The sequence below is a fragment of the Plutella xylostella genome, chromosome 8 (genome assembly GCF_932276165.1).
Source record: "Plutella xylostella chromosome 8, ilPluXylo3.1, whole genome shotgun sequence".
NCBI lineage: Eukaryota > Metazoa > Arthropoda > Insecta > Lepidoptera > Plutellidae > Plutella > Plutella xylostella.
The window spans coordinates 1,520,185-1,537,329 of NC_063988.1; the positions used below are offsets into that span (position 1 = coordinate 1,520,185).

The following is a 17,145-nucleotide window of genomic DNA, read 5'->3' on the forward strand; positions in this document are numbered from 1 at the left end:
AGATATGGCTACGTACGTAGGTAAGTAAGAGTGCCTTCTCTTTTCCACTAAAGATGTGTTATGCTACGTTGCTACTGATGCGTTTGATATCCACCAATCATATTATTCATTCGTCATAGCATAGCACTGCGGTGGAAACGGAAATTTCTTCCACATCATCTCAGCACAGCTATGCAGCTGTGAGTAGCATAGCATATTTCTATTAAAGGAGCTCTAGATATGTTTGACATTCTAGAATAACTCACCGATAACAAGTACATTAGTAAGTACCTACTACATGATAACACGGACGCCCAGACAGGCAATCAGGACTAAGCATTATCTTTAGAGTGTTGCCACTTTGTACAACCTTATATATATTGCTGTATATTATTTAATCTACACTTTTGGAGAGTCTCTTCATAATAATTATCGAAGCTTTTAATAAAAGAGATTTATCAGTTTTATCACCTAGATAAATGCCAGAATAAGTAGGTAGTGTTTGTTATGTATGTATTGAACCCAAATGGGAGTTCATAACACGCTTCAGTGGCTTATTTGATTTATGTATTCAGGTCCCTCTGGGGGGTAATCCTAAATAAACCTGAAGAATCGATACGATCCTACAAATCAAATAAATAGTAAAAATATACACGTCAAATAAAATGCGTCGCATTATATTTATATTTTACGTAATTACTAAAATTCTAAGTAAAACCAACACTTGATAGAGAATGATATCACGCAGTTACTGTAACATGGGAGCCAGTTGGTTAACCTACTGATAAACTCATAGTGCGGGAGGCTGCAGGTTTCCAGTAGGTTTCTTCCTACTTTACTACCTATAACTTTGACATATTTGGTACCATAATAATACCTAATGAAAAATAAATATTCTGATTCGAAGCATTTTGAATCGAGATCTCACATAGGTAGGTATAACATTATAGGTTATATGATAATAATATGTATAAAGTAACGATAAATTTTGACCATTAATAGATATGAATATTATGAACAGGTTTCTTCTGAGGGCAGATGATGAGAAATATCTATCACTTTAGGTCAGTACCTATGCTGTATCTAGGTATAAGTTACAATTAATTTAAGTAATACTTGTAGATTTTTTCCTGTGCCTCGATATAGTGAGCCAACCGCCACATCGCCCGGCCTATTATTCTATTTGCGTCCAGGTTCCTACGTGTGGTTATGATATGATAAAGTAATTTATTTAGTTGTTTGTGTCTGCGCTCCGCGTTCGGAAGCTTGGGAAAAACAATCTCTATCTCGTTGTATTAAGCGTGCCGATAACGTGACAATTCGCGTTCGTTCGTTAGAGAGTGACCCCCCTGTCTCGTCTCTCGCCTCGTGCAGTTTCACACACAGAGAAGCGCTTATCAACACGAATAGGCAATTTAATATCACTGTAGCTACGAGGTGACTATACAAGTATAATATCGTTTGTCACTGTTGTTAGCAAAGATACCGTTACCATAATACTGAAAAGTACAGGATGTAAAAACATTTGGTCATCTCGTAAAGTCGTAACACTAGTAACACATTCTATGCCCGTTACGTTACTATTAGAGTAGATATAGTTATGTAAATAGAGGTCTTCTCCTTTTGGACAGTTTTGTCAGTCATAATCAGCCTTTTTGGTAGGAATTAAGATGAACATAAGCAGCATGTGCTTCATAATAGACGAGGTAATATCAGTTAATACCAAAGCAAATCTCAATTTCATTTGCAGTCTGGTGGAAATTTTACACCTACCAGTGCTATCAGCAACTACAATACCTATGCATACCTAAGTATAATTGCTACACCAATATGTATTTACCTACTTTTGCCAGACATTGAATACATAATTACAATCACTATTATTCATACATTCCGCGCACGCAGCCGCATTAGCTACAATTCACAATCCAAGCGTAACGCAGCCGCTAAGATCACGAGATTCACGAGTGGAAAACAAACGATACTGTATGTTTTACTATTTCAAGGAAGGTGAAGAAAACTCCGGAAAGAATTGAAGCTAGGGATACACATGCTCATGCCGTAGTTGCTAGTGTACCAGCTACTTGCAAGTGGCAGCTTCCTTGTAAAGTGTGCTGAAGTCCCTGTACTTTTGAATGCCGCTGCCGCTGCGTGGTGAGATCATCGGCTAACACAGTTTTTTCAAAAAAAACGGTGCTAATTTACGCCGCTTTACGGGTTCGTTATCGACACAGATAACTGTCACTCACAATATTGCGATTCGCGATAAATACGGTGCTGTGATTGGTGGAACGCGCACGAGTTTATCGACGTCGATAACAGACCCGTGGTGAGGCCGCTGTATAAGGCTCAGCGCACACCAAGAGCAGAGCAGAGCAGAGCATATTGTGAAATCATTGAAAAATTAATCTTATGATAATTCCATACATTTCAAAATTGAATACACGTCCCAACTTGATGCTCGACCATGCTCGAGCTTTCTAGTAAATGTTCGAGTATGCGTTCTAAAGTTTGCTCGACCATGCGCGAGCATTTTGCAGTTCGGTGTGCGCTGACGCTAATGTATAATTTGTACGGTTAAATTGTATCCATCAGTCTAGGGACATCACATTTGGGACCTATACGCATCTCCGTCCTAAAACAACGAATGATAAGAGAGGATTAGGTAGGAACGATAGTCCAACAATTCGCACTAGGCCAGCGTGGTGGACTGTGGTTGGAAGGAGACCCGTAGCCCAGCAGTAGCGGTGACATAGTTCGTGATGAGGATAGGAGGGCATGTAGACTATACTGACCGGTGAGCGTGCACATGCGGCGGCTGTTGATGTCGCGCATGACCTGGCGCATGAGGCCGCCCAGCGCGCGCGCGTCGCCCGAGCGCGACTGCCGCGACAGCCACTCCGTCTCCAGCTCCATGGATAGCTGGTGGTGGAGGAAAAACAGTTGAAGGTATATCGTGATGATGTTAGGTATTACCTAATTTATGTAACAGATCGGTCCAAATAAGTTGATAGTTTTGAAGTAGGCAGCGAAAACACTTTTGTACCTTATCAAACTAACGAACCACCATGGAAGTACGTAGTAAGTATTTATTGCCTATCTATCCATGCGAAGCACCTATTCATTCTTTCAAAGATTTTAGCATAGAACAACGCGGACTCGGGTTTTTAGTTTGAAAAAGCACAAAAGTTTAATCGCTGCCAACTTCACAACTATCAAGTTGTTTGAACCCTGAGTTTGAACGAAATTGTATATTGGGCCTTGGAAGGATTCGCGGTTAGGTTTTTAAAGCGTGCGAAATGAAATCCGCACGCTGCCGCTGTTAAAAACCCTTAAGCAGCTAACAGGTTGATGCGAGCGTGAATGTACTTTTCCCTTTTACTCAGGGTTTGTCTCCGAGGAGAAAGGATTGGCCAGTCAGAGAGACAGGAGGCTTCTTTCGTGTACTCTTTATCTATCTTTTAGTCTCTGGAATATTGGTCTTAAATTCCTCTAATAAATACATATACATATATTTAGAAAATCTGCCATATTGGGATAGTAAATGCATCCTTCGAATGAAAAGTCTTATGTAACCTAGACCCAGATTTAAACTGGAATTATTACAAAAAATACTTTTTATGCTGAGGTTCTGTATGGTGTCGAATTTTGAGTCTTTATATTTTTCCCTCTTCCTAAGTTTTGTGTAAGCTCATTTAAATGTTTAACAATGCGACATTGGAACTAATGTAAACTGAGCCATTGTCACTTGTTGCTGGGCAAACAAGTTCTACTGCATATTTTAAATATAAGTTCTTATTTTTAAAAGTCTTTCTTCTATTTCTGATGAATCTTGAAAACTCAAGTTTCTTTTCAAGCTTTTTATGTAAGATTTTTATAACGGAATAAATCAGTAGAAGTACCTAATATGTTAATTTCAATTTATGCAGCCCTATTTCAAATTTTATACTCATTAATTTACACATTAGCTAATGTAAGTACATAGTTACTTAATTATTGTTTTACAAATGTGATTATAAAACTAGTTTAGTTAATTGTTTTATATTTAAGAACAATTATACCAGCATTGTAAATATTTTAGCAGAGTATATTGTGCACTGTTCATAAATGAATATAATATATTCTAAACTAATTGTCATTATTTACGGGAAATAATTGCAAAAAAATTGTGTGCTTCAAAATATAAATTATAATGTTTACTGCCAATTTCTCCATTCTCGGTTAGAGCATAACCAGGGAGTAGTGGTTAACTTTTAACACATGTGTCATGAATTTTATATGGAGATGACTTTTAATTTATAAATCAATCCCTGTCGGTTAGATAACCGACAATGGAGAAATTGCCACTTAAAGTATAATGTTGGAGACATACCAGATACTCTGTGAGTTTCTTGACTAGTGGCTCAAGGTGGACAGTCCTCGCCCACGCGTCACAGACGAAGCATAGGTTGAAGTAGTATGCATTGCGAGCATACTTCTTGTTGTCCAGCCGAACAGGGAAACCCAGGATCTTCGACCCAAGGAGGGTTCTGTAGGGAATGGAAAATAATAACTAGTTAAGATCTAAGATCAGTTATGTAACAAGAGAATGTGTATAAGGAAAATCTAAATAATTTATACATATTTGGATTTTGAACTTCAATCAATATGCTTAAATAAATTCTTTTTTAATGTTCATAATGGTAAATTTGACAAACCAGTTCCTGCTCAAATTAATTCAACTATAATTATAAATGGAGTCATCAAATAATTATATTTGTAGTTTTAAATAGGTACCTACAATAGTAGGTATGTTAACTAAATTTTAACTGCTGTTCAATATGGGATAAAAGGTATCCTTTATTCACTCTCCTAATTCTGTACACCTGCTACTAAGTAAATGAGCAAGAAAGTAAAACAAATATATTTTGAAACTATCTTTTTGTATTGTTAATAAATGTAGGTCATTAATTTGCATGCGGGTAGATTAAAATTAAACTTACACTGTCAACGTGCACCGCTGCAACTGCACTTTAGGTATGATATAATGGCTCACGGTGTCGAAGATATCCTTCGAAATATAGTTCTCTGGCACCTGGCAGGTGATGGTGGGCCCCGCCGTCGGGTGGAACTCGCACAGAAATATGCATCGGATCGGGCCCTCCTGACCACAACCTTCGTAATATTTGGCATTCCCTATATTTTCATCCATCGTCCACTTCCTAAATTAAACTTATCACTATAACACAGATTTGTCCATTATTTTGATTTGTGTGCTTTTTATTTGACCAATAAATCACTGCACAACCACTGAATTCACTGATTTCATAAAGTACCTACACGTAAATATTTTTTGTATTTCGCACAATTTTGTGTAGCGCTCCGCTTCACAGTATAAAATAAACTGAATAAATTGACATCTGTCAATGATAACACGAAAAGTAAAACTGACAGTGACAGAAGACGTGAAGGGTCTGTTGCGTAGAAGATAGTCATTGATTAAATAGCTTGCCCTTATTCGAGGCTTAGCCAATTGAGATAGACTATACATATTTCCCGCTCTAAACCACGTGATTCCCACGTGATACCCAAGTGTTGCTGTCTCGCTCGCACACCTCCCACCCGTGTTTCCCTCCACCTGGCAGGAGCGCGGAGCGCCGTCCGCCATTGGCATCGTATTTCCCGCAAGCGCCGGTTCAGTCTAGCAACCGCTTTACAAATTTTAAAATTATATTTCATTTAAAGTGTAATAATAGATACTTTATCAAGAAATTTATTGAAGTGCACTGATACTGTATTTCTAAAAGGCTGTGGAAGTGAGTTCTTCAGATTTCCGTGAGTAGAAACAAATTATTTTATTACGAATGCTGGCATTCCTTTTTCAAATTCTAAAGATTTGCTAAAATTAAATTCTATATTCGAAAGTCGCCACAGCGGTGACCTAATTCCACTTTTATACATTTTTGAAATTGGAACACGTTAAAAATTTTCAAATAATTATTTTTTCTATGCTACCCACTATTTTTATTATCGCGATTGCGAATTGAAAACTTTATTTGGAGGAATGTTTTACATTTTCCTGTAGAAATACAGTCGGTAATGGAAACTTGAAGCAAATTTCTTTCTTGTAAGTATGTACGAGTATTAACTAACGGTTTTACCGTTCGATAAAATAATTGTGTTTTAATGCAAACATTTATTATTTATGTTACGCCCAAGTGAAGCATAGGTTACGAGTGAATATATTGTGTTATAATTTTGTATTTTAAACTAGGATATGGATTCAAATCCTACCGATGATGTTCAAAACCTACAACCAGAGGCTATGGCTTCTGGGTCAGTGCGTGAGAAGCGGCGCAAGCGGGCGCGCTCCAGCTCGTCCAGCAGCAGCGCCAGCTCCAGCTCCAGCTCTACGACCTCCTCATCGAGCTCATCCGATTCCTCGCGCAAGGGCAAGAAGTCACGACGCCGCCGTCGCCGTCGCCGCCGTACCAAGCGCCATGGTGAACGAAGAGTTAACGAACTAGTTAAGGAGGTAAGTGAGCTCCGGAAATATTTGTCCAATATGCACCCTATGTCGAATTCCGGTGTAAATATGGAGGAAGATATTGTGTCGGTGGATCCAAATGTAAGCGGCGAGTTGTATGCGGAGAGCGTCAACCACGAGACCAACCCAACTGTTGAGGAGTCGCTCCAGTTGGAAGCTACCACCAAGATAAAGGAACCCGCAGTTCCTAAGGCGCCGGAGCAGCATCTGAAGCTTTTAGATACGCTGCAGCGTTTTAACACAGCTGAATGGTGTGAAGTTCGTTATGCTGATACCCAAAAGAACTATAATTTCTCACCTGGTTTCGTTGAATTAGATATTAACGAAGAAGTTAAAGCTTATGATTCACTTCGCAATTTAGCCTATTCTGATAAAACCTTTGCTGCCCTAACGTTCTGTGCGCTTCAGCAACGCGAAGTATTGCAAACTAGCTTACGTAATCTGTTGTCATGGTATCGTAACAATGAAAATACCAGCTATGATACATTTAGTGAAAAATTAAATGAGTTGTTCTTAAATGGAGAATTTCCAAAAGTTTCTGCAGACCTTTTACAATTAATTTGTGGCCACAGGGCCGAAATTATTCAGATGAGAAGGGACGGCATAACGAACTCGGTCCGTGATCCACTTGTGAAGGCTGCCATTCGAAAGATTCCACCATCCAATCAACATGTTTTTAATGCCGAGAAATTCAAAAACACAGTAGAAAAGGCTGGAGGCGTAAGAAAAGCTTTTTGGCCGACTAAATCAAGCAGCAAAAACCCTGCTCCGCAAGCAGGAACAAACAAGACTGCCAAGAATCAAAACCTTCCGCAAAGGTTTACGCCGTCTGCCATGCCCTCGCAGGGTTCTAGGCATACAGGCTATACGTCTGGTTTCCAGCGTTACAATGCTCCCTCGCAGGGTGCTAACCACTATGGGTCATACAATCGTCCTTCGCAAGGACGTTATAATAATGACAGCCGCGGAGATTCATCGAACAATGTTTCTCGTTCACGGGCTCCTCAACAATTAACTACAAATGGCCGCAACAAGACTGTCCGCAAACGAGGAGCATCTCCCTTTCCGGACAACCGCGGAGGAAAGAGGAGGAGATTTTGACTCGACTCCGTTCAAGGCGGGTCAGCTAGTTCACCATTACCAACGGTGGGTGGACCTAGGTGCACCATCGCATCTACTACAGATTATAAAAGGGTACCGCATACCTTTCATGCAAAAACCACCTTTAATAATGCCGAACCTCAATCAAACCAATCTTGCTACACCGGTGTCAGTCGAAATGACAAAGGCAATAGAAAAGCTGGTAACTCAGGATGTGCTCGAACCAGTAACCCTTTCACCAAGCTTCATCTCAAGAATGTTTCTGGTGCCAAAGAGCGACGGCTCTGCTCGTCCAATCTTCAATTTAAGGGCTCTGAACGATTATGTTCTAACCACACCGTTCAAATTGCTGAACATGTACCAAGTGCCGGATTTCCTACAACCGCAAGACTGGCTGTGCAAGGTGGACTTATCCCAGGCCTATTTCCACCAGCTTATTTCCAAGAGTCATCGGAGATATCTAAGGCTCATTTACAAGGGTCAACTCATGGAAATGACTTGCCTACCGTTCGGGCTCAGTACAGCACCAAAAACATTTGCTTGCTTAACGAATTGGATCGCCCAATCACTAAGAGACCAAGGAGTTCGAATAATAGTATACTTAGACGACTATCTTCTGGCGCACCAAGACAAGGACACGCTGGTCAAGCATGTAAACCTGCTGACAAATCGCCTAAATCACTTAGGTTTTCTAGTGAACGTGCAGAAGTCACAATTAATCCCCCAAAAGAACCTGTCGTTTTTAGGCGTCCACTGGGACCCGTGGAAAAATCAAAAGTATTTACCTCAAGACAAAGTCAGCGCCCTAAGGGGAAGGATTTCAGAAATACTAAAGAAGAATCGAATAGACTCGCGGGCCCTACGCAGTCTGATCGGAGTCGTAAACTTTGCGAGTTTTGCTGTTCCAAGAGGTCGCTTAAATTACAGAGATCTATTAGTGTTCCTGAATTCCCTACCGGAGGAACCGTCCACAAAACTATACTATCTCCCAGGAGAAGTAAGAGTCAATCTAATATGGTGGTATCAGAATTGCCATCGTGTGTCTCAGATTCATGTTCCGCCCCCAACTCATTTCTTGACAACGGACGCATCCGATCAAGCGTGGGCAGGTCAATTAGACCACATTCCAATTTCGGGACCTTGGACCTTGACCGAAGCATATCTACATTGCAATTGCAAGGAGATGTTAGCTGTTCTCAAAGTTTTACAGGAGCATGGTCCTCGCCTGCAGCACAGCTCAGTTCTTCTGCAATGCGACAGCAAGACTGTTGTATCATATATTCGAAACGAGGGGGGAACTCGATCTCTACCCCTATTAAGTTACACGAATCAAATTTTTCAAATACTAGACTTCAATCAGATAAATTTGACCGCTTATCATCTACCAGGCAAGTACAATGCACATGCAGACCATCTGTCGAGACATCGTCGTCCTCCCGAATGGCACCTACTACCACAATGTACAGAGATGCTTTTCAAGAAACTGGGGATGCCTCTAGTAGATCTGTTTGCTTCAGAAACGGCCCATGTCTTAGAGAACTATGTTTCACTAGACCTGAACGATCACAGAGCGTTGTACCACAATGCATTTTCTCGGACATGGCACTTCTCCCGGGCGTGGATATTTCCACCACCATTTCTGATCCCCAGGGTACTAGCTCACCTGAACCAAGCCACTGGCGTGTACCTGATAGTTTGTCCACGTTGGGAACGCGTCTTTTGGAGAGCGGACTTGAAGGCCAGAGCATTAGCGGCACCGTTCACAATACACAATCTACACCGCCATCTAGTGGACACGTCCACGGGAGTAGCGCCTCGGGAAGTCCACAATATGACGCTGGAAGTATGGACATGTGGGGGTGGTCTAAAAGCCTTGTAGGGTGGAATGATCAGCAGCTAAATTTATTAAAATCTTCTTGGCGTTCATCGACGTTAAAGACATATAAAGTTGCATGGGCACGATGGTCTAAGTGGTCACAAAAGCATAAGGTTAATGCATTAGATCCTTCTGCCTCACAAGTTGCCCAATTTTTGTCTGATTTGTACTTAGTAGAAAATTTGTCGTACAACACTATTTTGCTCCATAAATCAGTTGTTTCTACCCTAACCGATCCAAAAATTTCAAATAAATTAAGTTCTGATCCGATTATACAACATGTGTTGAAGGCTATTTCCCTAAAAAGGCCAACTCCACACAAATTACCAGTTTGGAACATTGATACAGTCGTTGAATATCTTCGGAATCCGAAAGATGATCCCAATATAACGAATTTCATAGCATCTAGTCGAACAGCTATGCTACTATTACTTTGTTCAGGGAGACGTGTTCATGACTTGACCCTCTTACGTGTGGATTCAGACCATTACAAAGTAGACGATACTGGAATTACGCTATGGCCTGCTTTTGGGTCTAAGACGGATTGCTCTAAAGTAAGGCAATCAGGATGGAGATTACTTCAGAGTGAAAATAAAAATTTAGATCCGGTTTTCTGGATAAAACAGACTGTGCTCATGCTTAAGGATAGACGTGATGCGGCTGGATGTTCTAATTTATTTATTTCCACTAGAGGTAAACCTAAAGCCGCCAGCCGAGCTATAATTGCAGGTTGGATAAAAACTTTGCTGACGGAAGCCGGTATAAACGCAACACCGGGTAGTGTACGCTCCGCCGTTGCCTCCAGGAATTGGCTTGACAATTTTCCACTTGACGATATTTTAGCCAGAGGAAATTGGCGGTCTGGTAACACCTTTGCCAAGTTCTATAGACGAGAAGTGTTACCTGCTAATTCAGTATGCAGTATCACAAACTTGTTTCGTCCTGATAATTAGATTAGATGTATCATACGGTTTAAATACCTACATTTTGTCAAAAATGTGCAATATCGTAACCTAACACTATCTGTGAATTAAGCAGATATTAACTGTAATCTTTTTAAAGTACCTAGTTACTTCTGATTTTGTAAAAATAATTATCTTATATAAGAGTGTTGCTTAAGCGTACCTTGCTCTGAGAATTATTGTTAAATTCATTATTCTCACTACATCTATGTAATATACAGTTGCTACACTTACCTACTTCATGGGTCTAATACAAATTTTATTCTATATCATATTGCTACGCATAATTGATTGTATCATCAACCCATAGTATACTATAAAAACTTACCTTGGCCTGGCTCTAAACCCATTTTTGTTATGACTTGCCCATGCTGCTATTGTTCTTGTTATAAAATTATTATTTAATACTAATTAGAGCTTGCTTTGCTTTGACCTTATTTCATGCTAGAATGCTTGATTAAATTAGCTACTTTCTTGTTGTCTTATGAAGTTCCTATTAGGCTGATATACCTTTTCTCATTGTCACTGTCATTAACTTACTGGAATAATTGATTATACACCTATAGTTTATATACACACATCGACCTAGTTTTATTGTACACCCTGTTATTAGGTTATAGGAAATCTAATAATACCTACTTACATATTTTATTAGGTATTTAATCACATTGGCATCTCCCTCCACCAGGCGATAACAAACACGTCTCAATTGGCTAAGCCTCGAATAAGGGCAAGCTATTTAATAGCAGCGTTTTACCTTACCAATAAAACGCATATTAAATACTTACCTTATTCGAGGCTTAGCATTAATTTCTGCCTGGTTATTATAATAGAGACGCAATGGCGGACGGCGCTCCGCGCTCCTGCCAGGTGGAGGGAAACACGGGTGGGAGGTGTGCGAGCGAGACAGCAACACTTGGGTATCACGTGGGAATCACGTGGTTTAGAGCGGGAAATATGTATAGTCTATCTCAATTGGCTAAGCCTCGAATAAGGTAAGTATTTAATATGCGTTTTATTGGTAAGGTAAAACGCTGCTATTTTTTTATTTTTATGTTTTTGCTAATAAATTTAGGGCGGATTCGGCCAACGTCGAGTAACTTTTTACTCACGAGTAAAGTACCAGTTACTCGCGAGTAAGCAGATTTTGCATTCTACCAAACCTGAAACCAAGATAACTAGCTTATCCCAAGAATAAAATGTTATACCGCCAAAATTTACCGTGTAACGAGCTTATCCGAGAGTAATTTTGTAATGGCGGCAGCACATCAGCTGATTAGAAAACCGTCATAATGACATATAAACACATCTGTCAAAACATAAACAAAAGTACGTTAAAAGGCAAAGTCTCAGAATAACAACAGCGAATAAAATATTAAAACATAAACAATTTCATACTTTTATAATCCTTTGTATTAATTGTGAATTTTATGCTATTCTTGAATTTTTAAACTATACTAATTTAAGCTAATATTTTTGGTGTATAGTCGAAGCATATAATTGGCAATTTATAGTTGTAAGTTATTCTGTGATAATTTTCCCTTGTACATTGCTGTTTGTTTCGCTAATAAATAAAATAAAATAAAATAAAATAATCCATTCAAACTAAGTTGGCATGTCATTTCTATTGCATGCTTTGAAACGCAGCTATTTTTATTTTAGTTGCATTACAGTTTCGTTCCTCGTTCATTCAATTTAATCATGGTATAACTTGGTAGAATGCAAATGTACTTATCCTAGATATTTACTCGCGTATAATTTTAATTCCGGTATAGTTATTCTCGTGTAACGTGATGTTTGGACGAATTCACCCTTAATAATATTTAACATGTTTTATTGATTTTTCACCCTGAAAAAGAATCTTCTCATTAGAGAAGTATTTATGTTCCTTGAGGAGAAGCAAAGTTTATAGAAAAAATAGACCTAGTAGTACCTACTTGTTCTAAGGCCGAGTAGTCAGCTGTTTTATCTTCTGAACTGTCAAAATACTGTCAACGTCAAACAATTGAATATTTTGCAAATATTTTGGAATTCGCAACTCGCAAGTTATTTTGTTTTGTTTACACTTCATCTTAAATTCAGCGTAAATAATGGATAATAATCGACGTAAAATATTGTTAGTAGCAACAGGAAGCGTGGCAGCTCTTAAAATTCCTTTACTTGCAGAGAAACTGGTGAACAGTGGAAATGTTGAGGTTATAAAGTTGTTTACATATTACTTTCTAAAAGTATAGGAATCCAAACTAAGTAACTAGCACGTTGACCTAGGTAGGTACTACTACTAATCATAACACCTTATTTTGATTTCAGGTTAAACTAATAGTGACAGAAAAAGCTAAACACTTCTTTGATCCCAAAGATTTACCCACAAATGTAACTATGTATGATGATACCTCAGAATGGGATGCTTGGAAAAACAGAGGAGACCCAGTCCTTCACATAGACCTGGGGAAATGGGCTGACGTCATGCTCATAGCACCACTCGATGCCAACACTCTAGCTAAGATGGCACAGGTATATCAATTTTATCAATGTACCCCACAGGTCTACATAAATATGATTATTTCTAAGATTGCAAAGCAGTGGTCTTGACCTTCAATCATTGAATTATCATCTGCCAATGATTGTACTTGGTATTTGTAACCTACATATAAAGGTTGATGATTAATCTAGTGCAATTTTCAGGGCATCTGTGACAACTTGGTTACTTGCACAACACGGGCGTGGGACATGTCCAAGCCCCTGATATTCTGTCCGGCAATGAACACACGGATGTGGCAGCATCCTGTCACTGCTCAGCAGATAGCAGTACTGAAGCAATGGGGTCACACTGAGATACCACCTATTAGCAAACTGCTGATGTGTGGAGACACCGGAGTAGGAGCTATGGAGGAAGTCGATAACATTGTCAACAATGTTTTGATGATGATGAACTGGTGATAAACCTAATTATTGTTAAATTATATTTCTGTGATATTGTTATTTACATTTGTTGAAATAAATAATAAAAGTATAAAATTTCTGATTATGAATGGTTTATTGCATCACTGAATACTGTTCTAATGCTAACATACATGCAATATCGTAACATAACTGATTACATTATACCTTCGAACTTTATTGTAATATTAAATCAATCACATACACTATACACAAAACGTCATTAGATAATCTACAAAACTTAAATACTTATTAACTTTCAAAACATAACTTACTATACATGAATCTTACAAAGTTTCATAAAGACACTTTTACACAATAGTTTGGATTATTCAAAATTCCTTCATCAATTAATTCCCTCTCTTTATTCCACCATGCTTTAAGAAAGCTTGGTAGAAAAGTAACAAACCTGCATTTTCTTATACTAGTGTAAAAATATCTTTATATTAAAGAATATTATTTATGTAAAAGAACATAATATAATACAATAATGTGCAGCTTAGTACAGACAGAAAATATTGTAGTTTTCCTGCATTATTGTTATTTTGTACAGTTTGAGAGAGAACCTCGTATTATATGCTGTCTTTTTAAAGTAAGTAAAACGGTGGTAGCGTAATTAGCACCTACATAAAACATTTTCAAGTTCAGTAATAAATCTGATAAAACCAAATTAAAATATATTAAAAATTCAAATTAAATATCATCATATAAAAATTATACATTCCATAACAGTACAAAATCCGGATACAATGTAAAACCTATATCACTTCTTATTGCTTTATACACTTAAAAATTATTTTACAAATGTTGCCTCAAGCATCTTGAGAGTTTACCATAGATATTATATAAAATATATTTACATAGTAATATAGAAATAATGTATGCATTACAAAATGCAACAGACATAAAATTTTATTCGAAAATATTTACAACTGAATATAATAAACCAAAAGATGCAAAACTGAAATGAATAACGGTAAAATTTTATCATTGTGCATAGCTGTGCTTCATTTTGTTCCGGTATTTTTAAATGCTAACAGATCATTCAAAACTTAACCTATGCAATTTTTATACTTAGTGGCAATGTATGCGTCATGGTCGGTATTCGTTTTCTTATTAATTTGTATAGACATCACAATTTTTATTATCATACCAATAATAATACCATAGAAATGTATAAATGCGTTATAATTTTACTCTACTTCGTTTATATGAAAGACACTTTGTATTGTTTAAATGCAGTAAGGACACTGATACAATATTAAACCTACGCTTAAATTTTAAAAATTACGTTCGAACGTGTGCGTCTATTATTACCAAGGCCATAATACTTATCTAGCGGGACTATAGTATATTCATTAATAATTCCAAAAGCTTTTGTAAAAAAAAGTAATTGTATATAATTTTTAGCAAAATAGTGTGCGTTATAGGCGTGGAATGAATAAATAGGCGTAAAAATTCATCGATACACATTTTACACTGCAGTTTCAAAACACGAGTGTAAAACGTGCCGACACAAAAATGAGGCACATTAGACGACGGTTTCGCTTTGCTTGTCGAAGACGGCTCGGGTATACTTCGTAATGACGTCATAGGTGGACTTGATCAATTCACAGCCGCCCTCCACCTCGCACTCAACCGGGGCGACCCTATAACTGCTCCTAGACTTGTGCTTAGTTGTACAACCTTTGAACTCGTCATCCGGCTCCGCTATTTTGTGCAGCGACAGCGAGTGTTTGGTGTGCACCATTTCCAGGTCTTTCCTCCTTTGTTTTTCCGGTGTTTGGCCGGAGGGGGGTTCGTATCATACGTCCAGTTCGTCGAGTCCCTTGGAGAGGCGGTGCGAGTTGATGCGGCGGCGGTGGGAGCGGCGCACGGCGTCTGCTCGGCGGTACGGCTCGCTGCGCAGTCCGTGCAGGATGTCCTCTAGCGCTCCGTTGTAAACTTCGTCTTGGTGGAGGAGTTTTTTCTCGCCGACTTGCGATTTCGTTTTCAGCTCGTTGATGACGGCCTCCTGCGGGTAGCGGACATAGAGTTAGACTGTGTTAGCTAATGATGATGACAGGAATGAGGACAAAATACTAAGGGTTCTCACACTACTAAAATTTTAAATGTAAGGATAAGACTATCTTATAGTACCAAGTCTATCTACCTACATTCATAATAATAATTATTATAACAGAAGATAATATATTATAATAAAATATTTTCTATAACCAGCTACTCAAGAACGCTCTAATAATATTATTCTCTATTATTTTAAAGGAATTCTAATTAATAAAGCCAATTATTGATAAAACAGATACAAAAATAGTGAATAGAATAATCTGAATAAAACATTCATGCGCCTTTTATTACGTACGATATTATAAGAGTATTAAAAAATATATTGCTTTATATTTCAGGCTAAAAAATGATATACACAGTACATAATAGCTCTAGTACGGCACGCCTCAAAGGTTATTATATATTTTTTCAGCATGTATTATATGGACCCTTTGAGTCGTGTCACACTCACAGTACATGCATATTATAATTAGTTACATTAATATAGTACGCAAGACTCCTGGCACATTCCATGCGGTGGCGGTGCGGCACAACAAGGAAACAACATCTTAAATATTACACATTATCAATAATTATTAAATACATAGATAATTATGATAGTCTTTATAATTAAATATTATATGTATTAAATTGTCCATTAAAATATCTGGAGCCTTACTCCTTTATTCATAAAGTTATAGGTAATTTTAGCTATTGTTTTAGAATAAATTGTTCTTTGGCAGAGAGAGAACAGTTCAATAGTTCAAACGTTATGTACCTTTTCTATGAATAAGGGGTTAGTCTACATCTACACCCCGATCGTAAAACGCAAACAAAACTCTTACTTATTCTGTAACCCACTCTTTGAAACAGATAGAACTATTTTCCATTACAAATGCTAACTTTAGATTCTAGAACTACTTTCAGGTTGGATATTATTCATGGTGCGAGATGGATGTACATATGTATAGGAGTGCTGTTGATGGGATTATGTTTCAACACGCATGGCTATTTTATTCACACTTGGGGCCTATTTTCGCAAAACACCTAAAGCATGCTTGTTATATTGACGAACATAATGTTACGTGATTTTTTAACATTGTTCAACTGAATTTATACAACTTAATATGATCTCTTGTTTCTTATCATTCTTATAAACCTTGGATCAAATATACTTTTTCATTTTCATAATTGGCAACCCCTCTTAATCTGTGGTTTAAAAAACCTCAGACTGCATAACTGGTGATCAAACAACATGCTCCCCAACTAAAGGTTATCACACAGAAATTTCGATTCACACTTGAACAAGTACGTATCGTCAGTAGCAATAATTGAGGAAGTATAACTTTTTCACTTATATTATTTTGTTCTTCGGTACCTCATTCATTACAACTGACGATAAGTAAAATTATTAATCGGCACAAATTAGCACACAACACATACCGATTAACAACTAAACTTTCCTGTACTTGTCAAGCGAAAACCCTTGAAGGTTAGTATCTTAGTACAGCCCACTCATGAAATAGGCCCCGTTAGGAAGTGTTGTGGACTTACGCCTGCGGGTTAGACCGTTCGGGGTCGATCGGCTATGTTCGGCTAAAGTCGTGTCTTAGCTCTGATAGGTGTTGTTGCAAGAGGCCCGCGTTGACGACCGCGTAGTTAAACCTCTGTTAGACAGGGGCTGGTTTACCATCACCGACTATACTGGGTGTTTC

At 38.1% G+C, this 17,145-nt stretch overlaps 4 protein-coding genes across 5 annotated transcripts in view; 2 read left to right on the plus strand and 2 right to left on the minus strand.

Annotated features, from left to right (window-relative positions):
* The window catches only part of LOC105394086 (GATOR complex protein NPRL2), a 30,654-nt gene extending 25,282 nt beyond the window's left edge, over positions 1-5,372 (minus strand). The window contains exons 1-3 of the mRNA XM_048622509.1: positions 4,962-5,372; positions 4,352-4,508; positions 2,775-2,901 (exon numbers count right to left, since the gene is read on the minus strand). Of these exons, the coding sequence (XP_048478466.1) occupies positions 2,775-2,901; positions 4,352-4,508; positions 4,962-5,170 (493 nt within the window). The 5' untranslated portion in view covers positions 5,171-5,372. The remainder of the gene's footprint in view (positions 1-2,774; positions 2,902-4,351; positions 4,509-4,961) is intronic.
* A 90-nt stretch (positions 5,373-5,462) lies between these two features.
* LOC119693118 lies at positions 5,463-7,606 on the plus strand. The gene is made up of 2 exons (XM_048622534.1): positions 5,463-5,793; positions 6,233-7,606. Exon 2 carries the CDS (start codon positions 6,236-6,238, stop codon positions 7,604-7,606), a length of 1,371 nt encoding a protein of 456 aa, XP_048478491.1. The 5' UTR covers positions 5,463-5,793; positions 6,233-6,235.
* A 4,855-nt stretch (positions 7,607-12,461) lies between these two features.
* Positions 12,462-13,472, plus strand: LOC105392028 (phosphopantothenoylcysteine decarboxylase). The gene is made up of 3 exons (XM_011563615.3): positions 12,462-12,639; positions 12,755-12,958; positions 13,130-13,472. The coding sequence occupies exons 1-3, from the start codon at positions 12,535-12,537 to the stop codon at positions 13,382-13,384; spliced, it is 564 nt and encodes a 187-aa protein (XP_011561917.3). The 5' UTR covers positions 12,462-12,534; the 3' UTR covers positions 13,385-13,472.
* The window catches only part of LOC105385986 (formin-like protein), a 70,626-nt gene continuing 66,943 nt past the window's right edge, over positions 13,463-17,145 (minus strand). The window contains exons 17-18 of one of the 2 annotated variants that reach the window (XM_048622813.1): positions 16,985-17,097; positions 15,263-15,398 (exon numbers count right to left, since the gene is read on the minus strand). In XM_048622813.1, coding sequence (XP_048478770.1) covers positions 17,017-17,097 — 81 coding nt within the window. In that variant the 3' untranslated portion in view covers positions 15,263-15,398; positions 16,985-17,016. Of the gene's footprint in view, positions 15,399-16,984; positions 17,098-17,145 lie in introns of both variants that reach the window. The other variant, XM_048622812.1, reaches the window with a different exon arrangement.